The 23482-nt window shown below is 44.4% G+C and overlaps 1 protein-coding gene across 20 annotated transcripts; it reads right to left on the minus strand.

Moving 5' to 3' along the window:
- Nucleotides 1-8366: 8366 nt before the first annotated feature.
- Nucleotides 8367-23378, minus strand: LOC106608299 (dihydrolipoyllysine-residue succinyltransferase component of 2-oxoglutarate dehydrogenase complex, mitochondrial). Of its 20 annotated transcripts, XR_006770368.1 has the most exons (16): nucleotides 23225-23362; nucleotides 19047-19080; nucleotides 18481-18523; nucleotides 18213-18280; nucleotides 17873-18106; nucleotides 17576-17684; nucleotides 17326-17454; nucleotides 17089-17162; nucleotides 16819-16916; nucleotides 15267-15397; nucleotides 14259-14332; nucleotides 13578-13661; nucleotides 13234-13401; nucleotides 10955-12962; nucleotides 10730-10769; nucleotides 8367-10409 (listed from the first exon to the last, which is right to left on the minus strand). XR_006770368.1 is itself a non-coding variant. In XM_014206166.2 (15 exons), exons 1-15 carry the CDS (start codon nucleotides 23285-23287, stop codon nucleotides 12828-12830), a joined length of 1341 nt encoding a protein of 446 aa, XP_014061641.1. In that variant the 5' UTR covers nucleotides 23288-23378; the 3' UTR covers nucleotides 8367-12827. The 20 variants fall into 20 exon arrangements, 6 of the variants coding, with proteins under 6 accessions (XP_014061641.1, XP_014061642.1, XP_014061643.1 ...); XR_006770372.1 differs by having other exon boundaries at nucleotides 8367-10954; nucleotides 12022-12962; XR_006770359.1 differs by having other exon boundaries at nucleotides 8367-11574; nucleotides 11619-12962.
- Between the last annotated feature and the right edge of the window lie 104 nt (nucleotides 23379-23482).

Genomic DNA, 23482 nt, shown 5'->3' on the forward strand with positions numbered 1-23482 from the left:
GAGGAGAGGTTTAGAACGGCTGGGGGTCCCTGAGGAGAGGTTTAGAACGGCTGGGGGTCCCTGAGGAGAGGTTTGGAATGGCTGGGGGTCCCTGAGGAGAGGTTTGGAATGGCTGGGGGTCCCTGAGGAGAGGTTTGGAACGGCTGGGGGTCCCTGAGGAGAGGTTTAGAACGGCTTGGGGTCCCTGAGGAGAGGTTTAGAACGGCTGGGGGTCCCTGAGGAGAGGTTTGGAATGGCTGGGGGTCCCTGAGGAGAGGTTTGGAACGGCTGGGGGTCCCTGAGGAGAGGTTTGGAATGGCTGGGGGTCCCTGAGGAGAGGTTTGGAACGGCTTGGGGTCCCTGAGGAGAGGTTTGGAATGGCTGGGGGTCCCTGAGGAGAGGTTTGGAATGGCTGGGGGTCCCTGAGGAGAGGTTTAGAATGGCTGGGGGTCCCTGAGGAGAGGTTTGGAATGGCTGGGGGTCCCTGAGGAGAGGTTTGGAACGGCTGGGGGTCCCTGAGGAGAGGTTTGGAACGGCTGGGGGTCCCTGAGGAGAGGTTTAGAACGGCTGGGGGTCCCTGAGGAGAGGTTTGGAATGGCTGGGGGTCCCTGAGGAGAGGTTTGGAACGGCTGGGGGTCCCTGAGGAGAGGTTTAGAACGGCTGGGGGTCCCTGAGGAGAGGTTTGGAACGGCTGGGGGTCCCTGAGGAGAGGTTTAGAACGGCTGGGGGTCCCTGAGGAGAGGTTTGGAACGGCTGGGGGTCCCTGAGGAGAGGTTTGGAACGGCTGGGGGTCCCTGAGGAGAGGTTTAGAACGGCTGGGGGTCCATGAGGAGAGGTTTAGAACGGCTGGGGGTCCCTGAGGAGAGGTTTGGAAGTTGTATCTGTTATAAAATATCACTCTGCCCACTAATGCCTCTTTGGGCGGCAGGAAGCCTAGTGGTTAGAGAGATAACAAGGTAAAAATCTGTCGTTCTGCCCCTGAACACGGCAGTTAACCCACTGTTCATAGGCCGTCATTGTAAATAAGAATTTGTTCTTAACTGACTTGCCTAGTTAAATAAAGGTAACATAAAAAAATGTAAAATGTAAAAATAATGCAACCCAAGATGACTCGCTACAGAGAGTAGCAAGACTACAGAAACTATTCACATCCCTGTCGTTGTGTTACAAAAGGTGAGATTAAAGTGAAATGAATTGTCATATTTTTGTCAACGATCTAAACAAAATACTCTGTAATGACAAAAGCCAAAGAATTATAATATTATAACATTTGTAAATTATAACATTTGTAAAAAAACAAAAAAACAATCATGAAACATAAAACACTCAGTCATAACCACGTCATAATGTCATAACAGCTGTCATAATGTGGTCATAACCACGTCATAATGTCATAACAGCTGTCATAATATGGTCATAACCACGTCATAATGTCATAACAGCTGTCATAATGTGGTCATAACCACGTCATAATGTCATAACAGCTGTCATAATATGGTCATAACCACGTCATAATGTCATAACAGCTGTCATAATATGGTCATAACCACGTCATAATGTCATAACAGCTGTCATAATGTGGTCATAACCACGTCATAATGTCATAACAGCTGTCATAATATGGTCATAACCACGTCATAATGTCATAACAGCTGTCATAATGTGGTCATAACCACGTCATAATGTCATCACAGCTGTCATAATGTGGTCATAACCACGTCATAATGTCATAACAGCTGTCATAATGTGGTCATAACCACGTCATAATGTCATAACAGCTGTCATAATATGGTCATAACCACGTCATAATGTCATAACAGCTGTCATAATGTGGTCATAACCACGTCATAATGTCATAACAGCTGTCATAATATGGTCATAACCACGTCATAATGTCATAACAGCTGTCATAATGTGGTCATAACCACGTCATAATGTCATAACAGCTGTCATAATATGGTCATAACCACGTCATAATGTCATAACAGCTGTCATAATATGGTCATAACCACGTCATAATGTCATAACAGCTGTCATAATATGGTCATAACCACGTCATAATGTCATAACAGCTGTCATAATATGGTCATAACCACGTCATAATGTCATAACAGCTGTCATAATATGGTCATAACCACGTCATAATGTCATAACAGCTGTCATAATATGGTCATAACCACGTCATAATGTCATAACAGCTGTCATAATATGGTAATAACCACGTCATAATGTCATAACAGCTGTCATAATATGGTCATAACCACGTCATAATGTCATAACAGCTGTCATAATATGGTCATAACCACATCATAATGTCATAACAGCTGTCATAATGTGGTCATAACAGCTGTCATAATATGGTCATAACAGCTATCATAATATGGTCATAACAGCTGTCATAATATGGTCATAACAGCTGTCATAATATGGTCATAACAGCTATCATAATATGGTCATAACAGCTGTCATAATATGGTCATAACAGCTGTCATAATATGGTCATAACAGCTGTCATAATATGGTCATAACAGCTGTCATGATAAATATAATTACTCCTGTTGTGACATATTGTGTTATTTTATGGCTGGTTATGACACCTACATAAGAGTGTCAAAACCCACATTTATTCAAATGTGTTTTTTTCTCTGCCAAGAAGTTGCCTTTCGTTTGAAAAGTCCTTTGTTATGAATTATGATCATCCTTTGTCACTTTACTTGGACTAAGATAATAACCTTTACGACACTGTCAAGAAGCATTATGACCATCATAATCATATAAGCCAGATAGGCCTATCACGTACATGCCCTTATGTCAGTCATCAGTCAAAAAGAGAATGTCTTGTCCTGCATTCATCCCAGTCATCAGCAACAGAGCATTGGGGCCAGAAGAGGACTGGCCACCCCTCATAGCCTGGTTCCTCTCTAGGTTTCTTCCTAGGTTTTGGCCTTTCTAGGGAGTTTTTCCTAGCCACCGTGCTTCTACACCTGCATTGCTTGCTGTTTGGGGTTTTAGGCTGGGTTTCTGTACAGCACTTTGAGATATCAGCTGATGTAAGAAGGGCTATATAAATACATTTGATTTGAAATTTGATTTGATTGGGGTAGGTGCATGTCTGACATCAATGTGTGCTCAATTACAATGATCATTTAATATGGTCAATTTTAGAAAATGTTCTATAACAAACGGTTGGCGGTTTCCTTGTTTTTTCTTCTCTATACCAGGCGGTGTCAGAGGAAGGCCCTAAAAATTGTCAAAGACTCCAGCCACCCTAGTCATAGACTGTTCCCTCTGCTACCGCACGGCATGCGGTACCGGAGCACCAAGTCTAGGTCCAAGAGGCTTCTAAACAGCTTCAACCCCCAAACCATAAGACTACTGAACATCTAATCAAATGGCTGCCCAGACTATTTGCATTGCCCCCCCCCCACACTGTTGCTACTCTCTGTTATCTATGCATAGCCACTTTAATAACTCTACCTACATGTACATAATTACCTCAATTACCTCGACACCGGTGGCCCCGCTGTGTACTGGTACACCCTGTATATAGCCTCCACATTGACTCTGTACCGGTACCCCCTGTATATAGCCTCCACATTGACTCTGTACCGTAACACCCTGTATATAGCCTCCACATTGACTCTGTACCGGTACCCCCTGTATATAGCCTCCACATTGACTCTGTACCGGTACACCCTGTATACAGCCTCCACATTGACTCTGTACCGGTACCCCCTGAATATAGCCTCCACATTGACTCTGTACCGGTACCCCCTGTATATAGCCTCCACATTGACTCTGTACTGGTACCCCCTGTATATAGCCTCCACATTGACTCTGTACCGGTACCCCCTGTATATAGCCTCCACATTGACTCTGTACTGGTACTCCCTGTATATAGCCTCCACATTGACTCTGTACCGGTTCCCCCTGTATATAGCCTCCACATTGACTCTGTACCGGTACCCCCTGTATATAGCCTCCACATTGACTCTGTACTGGTACTCCCTGTATATAGCCTCCACATTGACTCTGTACCGGTTCCCCCTGTATATAGCCTGCACATTGACTCTGTACCGGTACCCCCTGTATATAGCCTCCACATTGACTCTGTACTGGTACTCCCTGTATATAGCCTCCACATTGACTCTGTACCGGTTCCCCCTGTATATAGCCTGCACATTGACTCTGTACCGGTACCCCCTGTATATAGCCTCCACATTGACTCTGTACCGGTTCCCCCTGTATACAGCCCCGCTATTTTTATTTACTGCTGCACTTTAATTATTTGTTATTCTTATCTCTTACTTTTTTTGGGGGGGGGGTTTCTTAAAACTGCATTATTGGTTAAGGGCTTGTAAGTAAGCATTTCACTGTATTTTTAAGAATTGTATTTAACCTTTATTTAACTAGGCAAGTCAAATTCTTATTTACAATGACGACCTAGGAACAGTGGGTTAACTGCCTTGATCAGGGGCAGAACGACAGATATTTACCTTGTCAGCTCAGGGACTTGATCTAGCAACCTTTAAGTTACTGGCCCAACGCTCTAACCACTAGGCTACCTGCCGCACTGTATGGTCTACAACTGTTGAATTTTGCGCATGTGACAAATAAAATTTGATTTGACAGACAGGTTATGGTGTAATGGAATGTTCTGCCTTGTTTGGTAGGTTTTCTGGGTTTTGACACTCTTATGTAGGTGTCATAACCAGACATAAAATAACACAATATATGTCACAACAGGTTTAAATATATGGGTCATGACCGTGTTATGACCATTTTATGAGAGTTTGACAAGTTATGTCAGCTGTTATGTCATTATGACATGGTTATGATCGTGTCATAGCGTGTTATAACGCTGGGTGTCAAGTAAAGTGTTACAAAATAAAAGACGAATATATCTTGATTACATAACTATTCACAACCCCTGAGTCAATACATGTTAGAATAACCTTTGGCAGTGATTACAGCTGGGAGGCTCTAAAAACTTTGCTCACCTGGATTGTACAAAAATTCTTCAAGCTGGTTGTTGATCATTGCTAGACAGCCATTTCAAGTCTTGCTATAGATTTTCATGCCGATTAAAGTCAAAACTGTAACTAGGCCACTCAGGAACATTCAATGTCATCTTGGTAAGCAACTCCAGTGTAGATTTGGCCTTGTGTTTTAGGTTATTGTCCTGCTGAAAGGTGAATTAAACTCCCAGTGTCTGCTGGAAAGCAGACTGAACCAGGTTTTCCTCTCAGATTTTGCCAGTGCTTAGCTCTATTCTGTTTCTTTTTATCCCCCCCCAAAACTCCCTAGTCCTTAATGACAAGCATACCCATAACATGATGCAGCCACCACCATGCATGAAAATATGAAGAGTTGGTACTGAGTGATGTGTTGGATTTGCCCCAAACATAACGCTTTATATTCAGGACATTAAGTTAATTTATTTTCTTATTGCAAACAGGATTCATGTTTTGGAAAAATGTATCCTGTACAAGCTTCCTTCTTTTCACTCTGTCAAGTAGGTTAGTATTGTGGAGTAACTACAATATTGTTGATCCATCCTCAGTTTTCTCCAACCACTACAATTAAACTCTGTAACTGTTGTAAAGTCACCATTGGCCTCATGGTGAAATCCCTAAGCGGTTTAATAATAATAATTTTTCCTCTCTGGCAACTGAGTTAGGAAGGACGCCTGTATCTTTGTAGTGACTGGGTGTAATTGTAATTAATAACTTCACCAAGTGTAATTAATAACTTCACCATGCTCAAAGGGATATTCAATGTCTGCTTGATTTATTTTTTACCCATCTACCAATAGGTGCCCTTTGCGAGGCATTGGAAAACATGCCTGGTCTTTGTGGTTGAATCTGTGTTTGAAATTCACTGCTCGACTGAGGGGACCTTACAGATAATTGCATGTGTGGGGTACAGAGATGAGGTAGTCATTCAAAAATCATGTTAAACACTATTATTGCACACAGTCTATGCAATTTAGGTGACTTGGTATTCCCATTTTTTATCCTGAACATATTTAGGCTTGCCATAACAAAAGGGATTGAATACTTATTGACTCAAGACATTTCAGCTTTTCAGTTACTAATTTCTAAACATTTCTAAAACAAAAATATTCCACTTTGACATATGGGGTATTGTGTGTGTAGGCCAGTGACACAAAATATAAATTGAATCCATTTTAAATTCAGGCTGAAACAACAACAAAAATGAGGGAAAAAGTTAAGGTGTGTGAATACCTTCTGAAGGCTCTGTATATGCCAACAGGCCTGTTTCAAAAAGGGGGGGAAAAAAATAACAGAATAATTTGAGGTAAAATTACCTCTCTGATGTTGGCTTAATGAAATTAAATATCTAACTGTCCTGTTCCTAATGGTGCATCTTTCATCTGAATTAACACAGGCCTCGTCTTATTCAACGAGGCCTTTTCCATTGGATATTCACGTTGGGCCAAATTTTCAAGACGAGACATAAAACAACAGAATGAAAACCCCTTGGATATCTATGCACCTTGCAGTGTAGGCTTGGCCTAATAGAGTATTCAGCACATTATAAATTATCTCCATAGAGCTAATGGAATCTTGAGTGGCCAATAAAAGTAAATCATTAAATGAAAAGACCCCGTGGTGTTATTGTTCCCTGTATTCATGAAGCATCAAGGCCTCCTGTATTCTCATGCTAATCTAACATCAGGATATTTCTTTTATTTATTTTGTGTTCAACATAATGAATGAACCCGTGTTTTTTTTTGTTGCTCCTTCCAAATGGTGTTTTTCAGACGTTTGTGTAGGTTCTGGCACAGAAACAAAGACAACCATTGTCCTCCATGATTATTAAAGTAAACAGAGTGGAGGGTGCTCGTCTTACGGAGGCAGCTGCAGGCACTTGAGGGGAGGAAGAGAGGGAGGAAAGGCCCGGTCCAAGCAACCCTCAAGACTGTCTGTTAGAGAGGTGAGCCCATTATTCAGAGGCTTCTAGAAAACAGCAGAGCACTACGATAATTAGCTTTGAAGATCAGGGTCGTCTTTATTAAGCACCAAAGGGAAGAAAACAGACAGGGACTATCAGGACTCAATAACAACTGCTTGTTTCCCCCTTTCCATTGAAACAGGTTTTGCTACAGTGTGCCTTAATGAACAGGGCCCAGATCCAGCATTGGGTTGGGACTCATCTGGGTGCAGTCCAGCAGTGTAACGACAGACAGCAGCTAAGGAACAAAATGTTCTCGTCCCGCTTCCTCTTTATGAAAAGGGACAATCTGCGATTGCTACATTAAATTTTGGATTCCGGAACAATATAATTAATAAATGCCTCATGAGCTTAGTTAAATTTAAGCATGTTTTAAGCCATTGTTTGTAAACAAATACTGTATAGCCTTAATACATGGTTAAAACTATCATTTTTATATGATGGATGGTCACACCATACATCTATAGCTCTATCTATGAATTTGAGATTTGTTACTCCCTCAGCTGTTAACCGAAAGTGGCGGGGTGACTGCTTCGTTATGGTTGGAACTGCAGATTGTCCGTTCGATTATACCCCGTTACACTACATCAAGAGTAGGATGGGGCACATGGTCTGCTTTACTGGTTCCTCATTTTCTATGAAGAATAGACACCAGAACACTGATAAAAATGTTCCCACAGTTTTGTCTAACATTTCCCATGGTGCATCTATCCTTTATTTCATTTGGTTATTTTGTGTAAACAGCATCTGCATGTTACTGGATGTGCTTGATCGCTACATTTAAAACTAAGCTTCCTAGTCCTTGCCACGGTGCTTCTACTTGCTCTACTGTGATCCATGTTGCTGTAGGAAGGGCTATATAAATACATTAGATCAATCAAATGTATTTATAAAGCCCCTTTTTACATCAGCAGATGTCAAAGTGCTGTATAGAAAACCAGCCTAAAACCCCAAACAGCAGGCAAGGCAGATGTAAAAGAACGGTGGATAGGAAAAACTCCCTAGAAAGGCAAGAACCTACATAGGAAGAAACCTAGAAAGGAACCAGGCTCTGAGGAGTGGCCAGTCCTCTTCTGGCTGTGCCGGGTGGAGATTAGATAGATATGTGGTAGTGGTGGAGTAGGGGCCTGAGGGCACACAGTGTGTTGTGAAATCTGTCAATGTATTGTAATGTTTTTACAATTGTATAAACTGCCTTAATTCTGCTGGACCTCAGGAAGAGTAGCTGCTGCTTTTGGCAGGAACTAAAAATGGAGATCCTTAATAAATACAAATACAATAAAAATAACAGTACATGGCCATTTAAAGCCAGATTATTCTTCAAGATGATAACAGTGGTTGTAAATGGTAAGCACAGTCAGTAGATAGGCTCAGAGAGGGGAAGGATAAAAAAAACAAGACAATGTAAATTAAACTAAGATGTTTTAATGTTGGGTGGCACTTTATAATAACTCTGCATAAAAGCATTTTATAATGGATTAGTAAATCATTTATTCATCATTACTCACATTTGTAAAAATGTTAGTAACCTAGTTATTCACACATTTATAAAAGAACTAAGTATTTAATAATGTTTCCTAAGATGTTTAATATAAGTCCTTCTTAACCGTCTACTAATTATTAGTCAAGTATTTTTGCATGGCCTAATCTAAAAGTTGGCTATTTATACTTTATAAAATGTTTTGAGGGATCAGTGTAATCTCTCACCAAAAAGATGGACATGTCATTGGTAGACATTCCAGAAGTACCTGATGCTCCTTTAAGGGTCTCAAAATGTCCCCTCGAACTTTATCAACGGTTAAAACAATAAGCCCACAACACCGAGGTTGATTTGAACATTAGCGTTTCTTGGCAGTGACCCTTCTACCAAAAGCAAAGTGTGGTTTGCAGTCATGCCTTAGAGCAGTCTTCTCTCAATTAACCCACAACGGAAACTTTGCATCGTTTTGTCAGTGGGGTAGATTTAGTTCTGGGAGTTCCGGGTTTGCAAAGTCTCCACCCTCACAAAACAATACATATTTATATAATATAAATAACCCACACTTTAGATGAGGACAAGCAAAAAATACTTAACTAAATGGTTTATAAATGACCTATATTAAACATCTTATGGAGTAATGATGAATAAACTATTTACTAATCCATTATAAATGCTATATTACGTGGCGTTATTAAGCATTACTACCTACAATAGTTGTTTTAAACAGTTACGAAGCATTGTATACAGCACAGAAAGACATCTCTTTACCTGGGTGGGTTCAATAAGGAGTTTATCATGACAAATATATTGTGCATGCTGCTAAATTGTGCTTCTTGAAAACTACTCCCAAAACGACGTTGTTTAAGTCCTGAACAAAACTAGCGTCCGGGTGTTCTATAGCACGGTACCTTCTCATGGACAGACAGACGTACATCTAGAGAGACGACGGAACAGTGGTTATTCCCCTTCTCTACCAAAAGCTCAAAGACGATGTCTGTATCTGAAATGGCACCCTAATCCGTATATAGTGCCCTACTTTTGTAGGGCACTATATATGATGCCATTATGGACGCATCCAATGTGTGTGGCAGTTTCCATGAGATTCCAATCACTTCCAACGCTGCTCAGTGGACAGTCACCCCAAAATTAGCCAACTTTACTGCAACAGTGGGAAGCCAAGAGACTAGACATACAGGGGAGACAGGCTTCTGTATCCCCCATGAATAGCTCTGTCAAAACACAGAACCAGGACATGGGCCAGTCAACACAGCACAGGAGCTTCAGAATGGACTTCATCTTGTCCGACTGAGCACTTCTTTAGGGTAGCGTTATAAAAACATGTATTACCTTTAAATCTCTAGCATGGATAGATTACATGTACAGCTCAATGAAAATGTCGGTGTTAAAAAAAAAAAAGGTACACACAAAATTCATGATGCTTTGAAGAAAAATACATGTGTTCGTTTCTTTTTTCAAGTTCACTTCTATTAGTCGTGTGTACTGGATACACATGGTACAGTACACTGGCCAATGAAATGATGACTTCCAGGTTCCTTCCAGAAAGCAATGCAAGTGCTTTGAACGTACAGTTCTAATATTGAGACGGATCAGACCTGGTAGGTTCATCAGAGAGTCAGTCTAATATTGAGACGGATCAGACCTGGTAGGTTCGTCAGAGAGTCAGTCTAATATTGAGACGGATCAGACCTGGTAGGTTCAGAGAGTCAGTCTAATATTGAGACGGATCAGACCTGGTAGGTTCAGAGAGTCAGTCTAATATTGAGACGGATCAGACCTGGTAGGTTCATCAGAGAGTCTAATATTGAGACAGATCAGACCTGGTAGGTTCATCAGAGAGTTAGTCTAATATTGAGACGGATCAGACCTGGTAGGTTCATCAGAGAGTCAGTCTAATATTGAGACAGATCAGACCTGGTAGGTTCAGAGAGTCTAATATTGAGACGGATCAGACCTGGTAGGTTCCTCAGAGAGTCAGTCTAATATTGAGACGGATCAGACCTGGTAGGTTCATCAGAGAGTCAGTCTAATATTGAGACGGATCAGACCTGGTAGGTTCAGAGAGTCAGTCTAATATTGAGACGGATCAGACCTGGTAGGTTCATCAGAGAGTCAGTCTAATATTGAGACGGATCAGACCTGGTAGGTTCAGAGAGTCAGTCTAATATTGAGACGGATCAGACTTGGTAGGTTCAGAGAGTCAGTCTAATATTGAGACGGATCAGACCTGGTAGGTTCATCAGAGAGTCAGTCTAATATTGAGACAGATCAGACCTGGTAGGTTCAGAGAGTCTAATATTGAGACGGATCAGACCTGGTAGGTTCATCAGAGAGTCAGTCTAATATTGAGACGGATCAGACCTGGTAGGTTCATCAGAGAGTCAGTCTAATATTGAGACGGATCAGACCTGGTAGGTTCAGAGAGTCAGTCTAATATTGAGACGGATCAGACCTGGTAGGTTCATCAGAGAGTCAGTCTAATATTGAGACGGATCAGACCTGGTAGGTTCAGAGAGTCTAATATTGAGACGGATCAGACCTGGTAGGTTCGTCAGAGAGTCAGTCTAATATTGAGACGGATCAGACCTGGTAGGTTCAGAGAGTCAGTCTAATATTGAGACGGATCAGACCTGGTAGGTTCATCAGAGAGTCTAATATTGAGACGGATCAGACCTGGTAGGTTCAGAGAGTCTAATATTGAGACGGATCAGACCTGGTAGGTTCAGAGAGTCTAATATTGAGACGGATCAGACCTGGTAGGTTCAGAGAGTCAGTCTAATATTGAGACGGATCAGACCTGGTAGGTTCATCAGAGAGTCAGTCTAATATTGAGACGGATCAGACCTGGTAGGTTCAGAGAGTCAGTCTAATATTGAGACGGATCAGACCTGGTAGGTTCATCAGAGAGTCTAATATTGAGACGGATCAGACCTGGTAGGTTCATCAGAGAGTCAGTCTAATATTGAGACGGATCAGACCTGGTAGGTTCATCAGAGAGTCAGTCTAATATTGAGACGGATCAGACCTGGTAGGTTCATCAGAGAGTCAGTCTAATATTGAGACGGATCAGACCTGGTAGGTTCATCAGAGAGTCAGTCTAATATTGAGACGGATCAGACCTGGTAGGTTCAGAGAGTCAGTCTAAAATTGAGACGGATCAGACCTGGTAGGTTCATCAGAGAGTCTAATATTGAGACGGATCAGACCTGGTAGGTTCAGAGAGTCTAATATTGAGACGGATCAGACCTGGTAGGTTCAGAGAGTCTAATATTGAGACGGATCAGACCTGGTAGGTTCAGAGAGTCTAATATTGAGACGGATCAGACCTGGTAGGTTCAGAGAGTCTAATATTGAGACGGATCAGACCTGGTAGGTTCAGAGAGTCTAATATTGAGACGGATCAGACCTGGTAGGTTCAGAGAGTCTAATATTGAGACGGATCAGACCTGGTAGGTTCAGAGAGTCTAATATTGAGACGGATCAGACCTGGTAGGTTCAGAGAGTCTAATATTGAGACGGATCAGACCTGGTAGGTTCAGAGAGTCTAATATTGAGACGGATCAGACCTGGTAGGTTCAGAGAGTCAGTCTAATATTGAGACAGATCAGACCTGGTAGGTTCGTCAGAGAGTCAGTATAATATTGTGAGAGATCAGACCTGGTAGGTTCGTCAGAGAGCCAGTGGTAACACCGTATGATGTTGACCAACTGTTGAATCAATCTGACATGTCCATCTGAGCAAAACCTGCAGAATGATACCACCCAATAATAATACCACCCAATAATAAAGTGAATCATCTCAACATTAAATTCTTTCTTTGCGTGATTCCCATATAGCTGTTTTGTCTTGTTCTCTCTCTCCAAAAGCAGTACATAAGATTTGGCTGTCGCTTGTGTTTTTTTGGGGGGGAGGGATGGGTTGGTTTTATACAGAGGCTGAGTGATGTTTAAATAGCTTTGGGGTGCGTTCAGCAGGGCACAACGTTTTAGAGCATTATGTTGAAACATCCCTCTCGAGGGTATAAGAAGGAATCAAGTCCGCTCTATTCACGACACTGCTGTCTGAGGGGTATACTACAAAGCAGGGTCAACGAGAGCCAGATAACTTGCCTAAATATTTGGAAATAACTTTAACATTTTTTTGGGGGGGAAAGATAACCTTGAATTGAGCATGGTCAAAAATGACCCAACAACCAAAAACGCAATTCTAAGTTGAGCTTTCTTAATGAACCAGATCAACAATCAGTTATTTCTGGTTGTTGATCAAAGTTAGCTGGCTAACTCTGAATCTGCGTTATAGCATATCCCTCTAATGTTAGGCAACAGTACTGTGTACTGAACGTGGCCCTGCTGTAGTGATGGGAGGTTGGGGATCACATGTCGAGCAGTAGAACACGGGGGTCTTCCACCACTGACTTGATCTTACGCAGGAAGGTGACGGCCTCTCTGCCGTCGACCAGCCGATGGTCGTATGTCAGAGCCACGTACATCATGGGCCGGATCTCCACCTGATGGAGAGAAACAAGATGAGAACAACTAGTAGCTAGCACACAGAACCGACCGCGCCGCTGTCATTTAGTCATAATAAAATCATGATAAAATAACTGACTGAGGTTGAAACTTACATATAGTATCTAGATTTTAGAAAATATAACTTTGTTGGCATGACAACATGCATTCATAGATTTGCGGCAAATAATGTCCAATTAAACTTCTGGATGGAGATGAATTGAATGTGTTGACATACAGAGAAGCGCATGTACTGCGGGTGTGACCCACCTTGCCGCCGATGGCCACAGGCCTGTCGAAGATACCGTGCATGCCCAGGATGGCAGACTGGGGTGGGTTGATGATGGGCGTGCCGAACATGGAACCAAACACTCCTCCGTTACTGATGGTGAAGGTCCCTCCGTCCATGTCCTCCACAGCCAGCAAATTATTACGAGCCTGGACGAAACACACAGGAGACAGTCCTGTCGTTATTCAACTTGTTCTTCTTTGATCTCCTGTTCGAAGAGCTCCTGGGCGCCGTTCGTCATATTGATGTGGTGACAGAATCTCAGACTGTTGGATGGTATGTCTACAACAGTGACATTCATCCCACTCAAAGCCTTGTACAGTACCTTCTCTCCCAGACCGTTGATGGTTTTCTCAATGTCAGCGAAGTTCATGGTCTCTACATTACGAATAACCGGAACAACCAGTCCCTGGTGAAGAGGAGCAGATGAGACCCCACACACACACACACACACACAAAGCAAGAAACCCAGACCTTTCCGGTTACATTTTTATAGAATTTTGACCCAACACACAGAAGAAACCACCGACACACAACAAAGAACACAAACACAAAATCCTACTGTACAAGGATCTCTAGCCCATGATCAATCCACTAATAAAATGACCACTATTTAATGTATAGATTTGGTCCAACCTCCCTCCCGTCTCCGTCCCTCCCTCCCGTCTCCCTCCCGTCTCCCTCCCTCCCGTCTCCCTCCCTCCCTCCCGTCTCCTCCCTCCCTCGCTCCCTCCCGTCTCCCAGCCTCCCTCCCGTCTCCCAGCCTCCCTCCCGTCTCCCTCCCCCCCGTCTCCCTCCCCGTCTCCAGCCCGTCTCCCTCCCCGTCTCCAGCCCGTCTCCCTCCCCGTCTCCAGCCCGTCTCCCTCCCGTCTCAATCCCGTCTCAATCCCGTCTCAATCCCGTCTCCCTCCAACAGCTCAGAACCAGGACAATAAGGGGCAGTTCTAAAAATGATGAAATGAATAAGAGAACAGAATGTATAGGTCACGTGTCCTCGGTGCCTTACCTTGGGAGTTGCCACAGCAACACTGATGTCGACATAATCCCTGTAAACTATCTCTTTGGTTGTATCATCAATCACTGGGGACGGAAAGAGACTGAAATCATCCTCACATTTTAACCTCAATGCCATTTCTGTTTCATTTCATCCATTTTGGGGATTCTGGTAAATAAATTCAGTTTGAGACTACTAAGTAATTATAAATTGGTACATGAGATTCCTCCCAGTAACAGAATACCATATAACTAAATCAAAAGCCTGTTGACTTTAACATGTCACTGTGGGGTTCTGGTAACTAACTATCAAAACTCCCTGGTCTTCAAGAAATCCTGGTTTTCCTGCTTACTCTATCCTGATTCCAGGAATCTTCCAACTGGGATTTCTGGAGAACCAGGGAGTTTGGGGAAAGTTCATGGAATTTGAGAGAGAGAAGTGGGAGTCTGTAGAGAGTCTTATCTCCAACAGAGATAGGGTTAGTCTGTGGGGGTAGAGGGTTAGTCTGTGGGGGTAGAGGGTTAGTCTGTGTGGGGTGTAGTCTTGTGGGGGGTTAGTCTGTGGGGGGGGTTAGTCTGTGGGGGTAGGGGTTAGTCTGTGGGGGTTAGTCTTGTGGGGGTTAGTCTTGTGGGGGTAGTCTTGTGGGGGTAGTCTTGTGGGGGTAGTCTTGTGGGGGTAGAGGGTTCGTCTGTGGGGGTAGAGGTTCGTCTGTGGGGGTAGAGGGTTCGTCTGTGGGGGTAGAGGGTTCGTCTGTGGGGGTAGAGGGTTCGTCTGTGGGGGTAGAGGGTTCGTCTGTGGGGGTAGAGGGTTCGTCTGTGGGGGTAGAGGGTTCGTCTGTGGGGTTAGTCTGTGGGGGTAGAGGGTTAGTCTGTGGGGTTAGTCTGTGGGGTAGAGGGTTAGTCTGTGGGGTTAGTCTGTGGGGGTACAGGGTTAGTCTGTGGGGGTAGAGGGTTAGTCTGTGGGGGTAGAGGGTTAGTCTGTGGGGGTAGAGGGTTAGTCTGTGGGGGTAGAGGGTCTTACCTCCATTGACAGAAGGCTGGTCCATCAGAGCGTGTGCTGAAGCCTTAACGAAGGCTGACATGAAGCCCAGCTTGATGTTGTGTCGTTTCAGGAAAGCATCTTTATGGAGCTTCCTCATCTCCTGGATGTTGCTGCGGCGGGATGGGAGAGAACAAGCATTAAAGGTGAGGGATGGGAGACAACAAGCATTAAAGGTGAGGGATGGGAGAGAACAAGCATTAAAGGTGAGGGATGGGAGAGAACAAGCATTAAAGGTGAGGGATGGGAGACAACAAGCATTAAAGGTGAGGGATGGGAGAGAACAAGCATTAAAGGTGAGGGATGGGAGACAACAAGCATTAAAGGTGAGGGTTGGGAGACAACAAGCATTAAAGGTGAGGGATGGGAGAGAACAAGCATTAAAGGTGAGGGATGGGAGAGAACAAGCATTAAAGGTGAGGGATGGGAGAGAACAAGCATTAAAGGTGAGGGATGGGAGAGAACAAGCATTAAAGGTGAGGGATGGGAGACAACAAGCATTAAAGGTGAGGGATGGGAGACAACAAGCATTAAAGGTGAGGGATGGGAGAGAACAAGCATTAAAGGTGAGGGATGGGAGAGAACAAGCATTAAAGGTGAGGGATGGGAGACAACAAGCATTAAAGGTGAGGGATGGGAGAGAACAAGCATTAAAGGTGAGGGATGGGAGAGAACAAGCATTAAAGGTGAGGGACGGGAGAGAACAAGCATTAAAGGTGAGGGATGGGAGAGAACAAGCATTAAAGGTGAGGGATGGGAGACAACAAGCATTAAAGGTGAGGGATGGGAGACAACAAGCATTAAAGGTGAGGGATGGGAGAGAACAAGCATTAAAGGTGAGGGATGGGAGAGAACAAGCATTAAAGGTGAGGGATGGGAGAGAACAAGCATTAAAGGTGAGGGATGGGAGAGAACAAGCATTAAAGGTGAGGGATGGGAGAGAACAAGCATTAAAGGTGAGGGATGGGAGAGAACAAGCATTAAAGGTGAGGGATGGGAGAGAACAAGCATTAAAGGTGAGGGATGGGAGAGAACAAGCATTAAAGGTGAGGGATGGGAGAGAACAAGCATTAAAGGTGAGGGATGGGAGAGAACAAGCATTAAAGGTGAGGGATGGGAGACAACAAGCATTAAAGGTGAGGGATGGGAGACAACAAGCATTAAAGGTGAGGGATGGGAGAGAACAAGCATTAAAGGTGAGGGATGGGAGAGAACAAGCATTAAAGGTGAGGGATGGGAGACAACAAGCATTAAAGGTGAGGGATGGGAGACAACAAGCATTAAAGGTGAGGGATGGGAGAGAACAAGCATTAAAGGTGAGGGATGGGAGACAACAAGCATTAAAGGTGAGGGTGTGTGTCGCGTCAGGAAACCATCTTCATGGAGCTTCCTGCTGGGTGGTCATTTGGGGGACAACAACATTTCCAAGAGTAAACAGGCCATTTATGAAGTGTCTATTTGTGCATGTTTGCACCTGCTGTAGTCCTGAAACCACTAGACCATAGAGGACAAATAAAGTTGTATTGTCTAGTACCTCATGTCTATCTCGTTAAAGGTGGTGAGCATGGCACAGGTCTGCTGAGCCTCTTTCAGCCTCTGGGCGATCCTCAGCCTCATACGATTCATCTTGACCTGGACGAATAATAAGACAATTGTTTGGTTTCTCAATAAATCACAGCAAGACCACTTCTCTTGGTTCGAAACTAGCCGAAGGCTTTTCCCCTGCCATTTCATCTTGTTCTGTCAGTATGGGAGTGCTGGCGTGAAGCTGGCGTGAAGCTGGCCTAGTGTGGAGAGGTCTTACTCTGCTCTCTGTCCTGGCCCCATGGGCTGCTGCTGCTGGTTCTGCTGCTGCTGCGCTGGGCTTGACTGCAGAAACTACAAAGAGCATAAGACACACTTTATTGCAAAAAAAGCTTATAATGATAAAATAAATTGTCAGAACCCCGCTTAAATATATATATATATTTTTTTTATAATTCTACTAAAGTTAACATGAATCTAAATGCACTTTTATAACAGTTTATAACAGCTGACGTACCAGGTTTGGATTGGGCTGCTTGTGCTGGCACGGGAGGCACTGCGGGCATGGCGACAGGGATGGCAGCTGGGGTTGGAGGAGCGGCTGCTGCAGGGGCCTCTGCTGCTGGGACAGAAGCGGCTGCTGCAGCTGACCAGAGTAGAAGAGACATTGACATCATGATTGTGTGATTTTCAGATCAACTCCTGATATGAATGGTACTATGAAGATCAAAGGATCAGTTAGATGAGAGGAAAGAGGAAGAGCGTACCTCCTTTTTTGAGTTTGAAGAGGGGATTCCCGGCCTCCACCCTCCCTCCATCTGGCACAAGCAGCTCCGTGATCACACCGGCCGCCGGAGACGGCACCTGCAGCGAGGTCTGAGAGAACACCGTATTCTTATCAAAACAGTTACTGAAATGACAAACTCAGCATTTGACAGCTCGCCTTTTCTAAATATCTGATCATCAACGCCATTTCTTCATTCCACAAAATGTTTTTAAACACATAGGTCAAGGCTATATTTTGTATTCCATTCCAATGTGTGACTTCTTAGTATTTACAGTACCTTGTCAGTCTCGATCTCACACACCACCTCATCCTCTTTCACTGAATCTCCAACAGCTGGAAAAGGCCAAAGGAAGGTATTACTGTCCTGCACAAAACCTTCCTGGGAACGACATACTAAACCAAAGCCGGCTCCACACAAACAATCCAGGACACAGACCTTTCTCCCACCTGACGTCCCCTTCTGTGATCGACTCGGAGAACGGAGGAGTGTTGACGGTGACAACTCCATCCCCTGATCGAAAAAAACAAAGATGTCAGAGTGAGATGTTATTTAATACAAGGCCGTGTTTAAATACACAGGTCCCAGAGGCAGACGAGACAGGGGTTTGAATACGTACTGTGTGCTGAAGACGTCTTGAAGTATCTGACGTGGAAGACACCAACTGATGACAGAGATTCAGATCTACTAAACACAGAAGAAAAAACATGTCATTATGTAGCAGGCTATAAAGTAGCCCGTTGTAAAACAAGTGGCTTAAAACTAGAGCAACACACACTAAAAGACTGAAAAGTATTCTGTAGCAGACATTGGACATCTTCAGATTTTTGTTTGTCAGCCTGAGGCAAAACATACTGACAAAAACCCAGGACAGAGAGGACACTTACGACTGACTGTTCCTGTAGAGAAGCCTGCTGCCAGCGGATAGGCCTTCAAGGAGATAAAACGAAGACAGACCGAGAGACAGAGAAGGGAAGAAAGAGGGGGGAGAGAGAGGAAGGGATATGATGATCATAATTATTAACAGTGATAACCATGGCTGCCAGTGTTGAGTCAGTCTTCTTGAGAACCCTGGGCCGGGAGAATACATAAACAGCTCCTTGATGATGGGGCATATTTAACCACTCACAGGCCCTCCAGTACTCTTTGATACTTCATGGGTATTACAGTCTTCTGAGCCATGATTCACCATCCATACAGAGCATGTTTATTCAGATTTATTACGAGGAACAAAGGCCCCTGATCTTACATTAGTCCTGGGTGGGCTGTGTTCATCAGGCATACAACGGAACAAAACAGATTGAAACAGGGAAGGGCTTACATGGACTTGTCCAATGAGGAAAGTGTGTTTTTGTTTTCCATTGCAAATGGTTTTGTTACGGCGTGCCTTAATGAACAGGACCGTGTAGTGCTCAACCCTACAGACAGAGGAGGAAGAGAGAGGCCCACTCACCTGAATCAGTCCTTCCAGCCAGCACATTATTCCCCTGAAAAGAAACGGGAAAGGGAAGAAGATAAATATCCTTTCAATTGAATTCTTTGCTGGGCTGCTTCAGAATCAATTCGGCCTACATCTTCATTCAATATGCATGCTTGCATTAAGGGAGCTTTTGCATTTGTAGCAGTTGAGGCAAAGGTGTGATTAGATTAAATCTCTATGATTCAAACAAATAGCTTTGAAGTCAAAGGGGAAAAAGTTCAAAAACACAAAAATGAAGCACTGGGGTGCGTTCAGTTCAGTGTTTGCTACGTTGCTTAATGGTTTGTACCGAAACAAAACGTTTCCCCGAAAACGGTGCGCACCATTCTTCCAACAGTCTTTCAGGGACATTTTGGTGGGTGAGGTGTGGGCTGATCTATATGGGTGTGAGTGAAATCGGATAACCCGTGGAGCACACCATACACAATAGACCTCTTGGACACCATAATCACAGCTTTTTAATCAACAGAATGTTCAGTACAGTACCGTTTCCATTGAATTTAACGGTGCGCACAGTTCTGTCGTAACTGAAAACACCCCTACTTTCATGGTCACTCTGCATCTCAGCATAACGAGACAAAACATCTGGCCACGACGTGTTCCTGAATCCAGACACCTTCCAACAGCACAGCTGGAGTTTAATGCCACAGAACTGACACAGTGATTGAGTCGCCTTGGCGCCCCCCCCCCCCCAGGCCAAACTCTAACGACGCTGAGCCAATTGTGCACCGCCCTATGGTACTCCCAATCACAGCCGGTTGTGATACAGCCTGGAAACTAACCAGGGTCTGTAGTGACGCCTCGAGCACTGAGATGCAGTTCATTAGAACGCTGAGCCACTCGGGAGCTCCTTTGAAACACGTTTCACCCCCCCCTTGACACACACGTTACCCCCCCCACGTTACCCCCCCTTCCGTCACTGAACACCCCCTTCCGTCACCTTAGATACCGTTACCCCCCCTTGACACACACACGTTACCCCCCTTGACACACGCACCCCCCCTTCCGTCACCTTAGATACACGTTACCCCCCTTCCGTCATCATAGATACACGTTACCCCCCCTTCCGTCACCATTGATACACGTTACCCCCCCTTCCGTCATCATAGATACACGTTACCCCCCCCTTCCGTCACCATAGATACACGTTACCCCCCCTTCCGTCACCATAGATACACGTTACCCCCCCTTCCGTCACCTTAGATACCGTTTCCCCTTAGATACACGTTACCCCCTTGACACCGTTACCCCCCCTTCCGTCACCATTGATACACGTTACCCCCCCTTCCGTCACCATAGATACACTTTACCCCCCCTTCCGTCACCTTAGATACACTTTACCCCCCCCTTCCGTCACCATAGATACACGTTACCCCCCCTTCCGTCACCTTAGATACACGTTACCCCCCCTTCCGTCACCTTAGATACACGTTACCCCCCCCTTCCGTCACCATAGATACACGTTACCCCCCCCCTTCCGTCACCATAGATACACGTTACCCCTCCTTCCGTCACCTTAGATACACATTACCCCCCCTTCCGTCATCTTAGATACACGTTACCCCCCCTTCCGTCACCATAGATACACGTTACCCCCCCTTCCGTCACCATAGATACACGTTACCCCCCCTTCCGTCACCATTGATACACGTTACCCGCCCCTTCCGTCACCATTGATACACGTTACCCCCCCTTCCGTCACCATTGATACACGTTACCCCCCCCTTCCGTCACCATTGATACACGTTACACCCCCCCTTCCGTCACCATAGATACACGTTACCCCCCCTTCCGTCACCTTAGATACACGTTACCCCCCCTTAGATACACGTTACCCCCCCTTGACACACACGTTACCCCCCCCTTCCGTCACCATTGATACACGTTACCCCCCCTTCCGTCACCTTAGATACACGTTACCCCCCCCTTCCGTCACCTTAGATACACGTTACCCCCCCCTTCCGTCACCATAGATACACGTTACCCCCCCCTTCCGTCACCTTAGATACACGTTACCCCCCCCTTCCGTCACCTTAGATACACGTTACCCCCCCCTTCCGTCACCATAGATACACGTTACCCCCCCCTTCCGTCACCATAGATACACGTTACCCCCCTTCCGTCACCTTAGATACACGTTACCCCCCCCTTCCGTCACCTTAGATACACGTTACCCCCCCCTTCCGTCACCATAGATACACGTTACCCCCCCTTCCGTCACCTTAGATACACGTTACCCCCCCTTCCGTCACCATTGATACACGTTACCCGCCCCTTCCGTCACCATTGATACACGTTACCCCCCCTTCCGTCACCATTGATACACGTTACCCCCCCTTCCGTCACCATTGATACACGTTACACCCCCCCTTCCGTCACCTTAGATACACGTTACACCCCCCTTCCGTCACCTTAGATACACGTTACCCCCCTTCCGTCACCTTAGATACACATTACCCCCCTTCCGTCACCTTAGATACACCCCTCCGTCACCTTGATACCGTTACCCCCCTTCCGTTTTGCCCCTTTCTCGTTTTCCTTATTTATATATATATTTTTTTTTTTGTCAATGGTTTTCATGTTAAACCCCATTACCTAATAAAAGTTGATACAATTAGGTCTACTGACTACTAGTCCTCTAGACCAGGGTTCCTCAAACGCAGTCCCCCCCCCACCCAGCATGTACAACCGGTAAAGTAATTGTAATTATCATTTTATTCAACATTCTGCCTTATTGAATATGTATTGAATCGGTTTGTATTTTTTTTACAGGGACTTCTTTCAGACTGATGTCATGGCGTAACCATGGTAACAGCCTGACGTTTTGCTACAGCAGATTTTTATTTATTTATTTATTTCACCTTTATTTAACCAGGTAGGCAAGTTGAGAACAAGTTCTCATTTACAATTGCTACCTGGCCAAGATAAAGCAAAGCAGTTCGACACACACAACAACACAGAGTTACACATGGAGTAAAACAAACATACAGTCAATAATACAGAAGAAAAATAAGTCTATATACAATGTGAGCAAATGAGGTGAGATAAGGGAGGTAAAGGCAAAAAAGGCCATGGTGGCAAAGTATCGTAACTTGGTGTAGTGAAAGTGGGGATGCAGAGACAGCTGAGGAACGCTCAACTACATGATCTTATATCGATAACCCGTCGTGTGATTTGCTAGCTACAACATTGAGATACCATCAGTCGATACTTGTACAAATATCAATTCTGAAAACGCTTACCAGTACCTGTTTGTCCTTTACAAATGCTGCACCTTCCGCGGGGTGCTGAAATGCATACAAGTTTATTACATTTGTAATTGTTTAAAGTATCGAATAAAACCACCGACGTCTCCCTTGATATAATAGAACCGAGTTTAGCGTTCCTCAGCTAATAACAGATGAGCTTCACACACGACACCTTCATGCCTGACATGACACGGGCTATTTCTGGCGCAAGTTTCAAACAGAGGTCAGCTGGAAAATATACGACAAACTAACTGCTAGCTGGGGAATAACACTGCAGCATATATGCATGAGAAGTGTGGCTCAAGTGTGTCTTGACAATCCTAAAATGTGTACAGCGAGTTACTACCGAGCCATGTGCGGTATTAAATGTTGCATACATGACAACTCACGCCTGTTAATGTGGAACCCACCATGGATTATAGAGCAGTAGAGGACAACTAACTAACTAGTTAGCTAGTAATCTTATGGTAGTTAGGCTCGACACCTTGCTAGCTAGCAGGTTAGATAACAAGATACTTAGCTAGCTATTCAGGTAAAGCCAACATGCAAATCCCAGTAAGAAAAAAAAAAAAAGAATACCATAATGCTAGCTAGCTAACTAAGTTAGTTTAACCGATTTATCCAGCTGTGACAGTCCGATTGGTCTTTAAATCATTTAGCTAGCTAAGTTAATGGTTTTGGTGATATTCCTACTAACTACGCATATCGAAAGACTTATATTTCATAACGTATTGAGGGGAAAAACAAGCCATTTCCTTAGTTAGACAGTAGTAGTAGGACGGGTTGTCATTATGTCCTTGGGTTCGGGTGAGGCCTGTTCCCTGCTAGCTATGGCGTTCAAAAAAGTTTTGCCGAACACAAAGATTCGGTACACGGGAAATGTAATCGGTATTTCTCTCCTACCTGACTTAACGCAGACAGAGAACGCCCAAGTGTCCGGGAAAGACATCGGGAATGCGATAACATAGCTTCTACCGTGGTGGCAAACCGACCGAGGGAGTGGTAACGAAGGTCTCTAAGTAGAAGCTGTCGTCAAGACTCTGCGCCGACGGAAAGCGATTAGGGACAAACCAATGTCGTTTTAATGATAGGGGAAGTAGCTCATTCCTGTTAGGCCTGCCTGCACTCCTACAGTCTTAACTTCAGGCTGCGTTTTGTTGT

Source organism: Salmo salar, chromosome ssa06, assembly GCF_905237065.1.
Source record: "Salmo salar chromosome ssa06, Ssal_v3.1, whole genome shotgun sequence".
Classification (NCBI taxonomy): Eukaryota; Metazoa; Chordata; class Actinopteri; order Salmoniformes; family Salmonidae; genus Salmo; species Salmo salar.

Excerpts from the sequence above, each read along its gene's own strand:
- LOC106608299 (XM_045721155.1), bottom strand. The coding sequence starts at position 19,073 with ATGTGCTGGCTGGAAGGACTGATTCAG. Across the intron at positions 17,163-17,325 it reads AGCAGCCCAATCCAAACCTG|TTTCTGCAGTCAAGCCCAGC; the intron begins GTACGTCAGCTG and ends TGCTCTTTGTAG. Across the intron at positions 13,402-13,577 it reads TCAACGGTCTGGGAGAGAAG|GCTCGTAATAATTTGCTGGC; the intron begins GTACTGTACAAG and ends TGTTTCGTCCAG.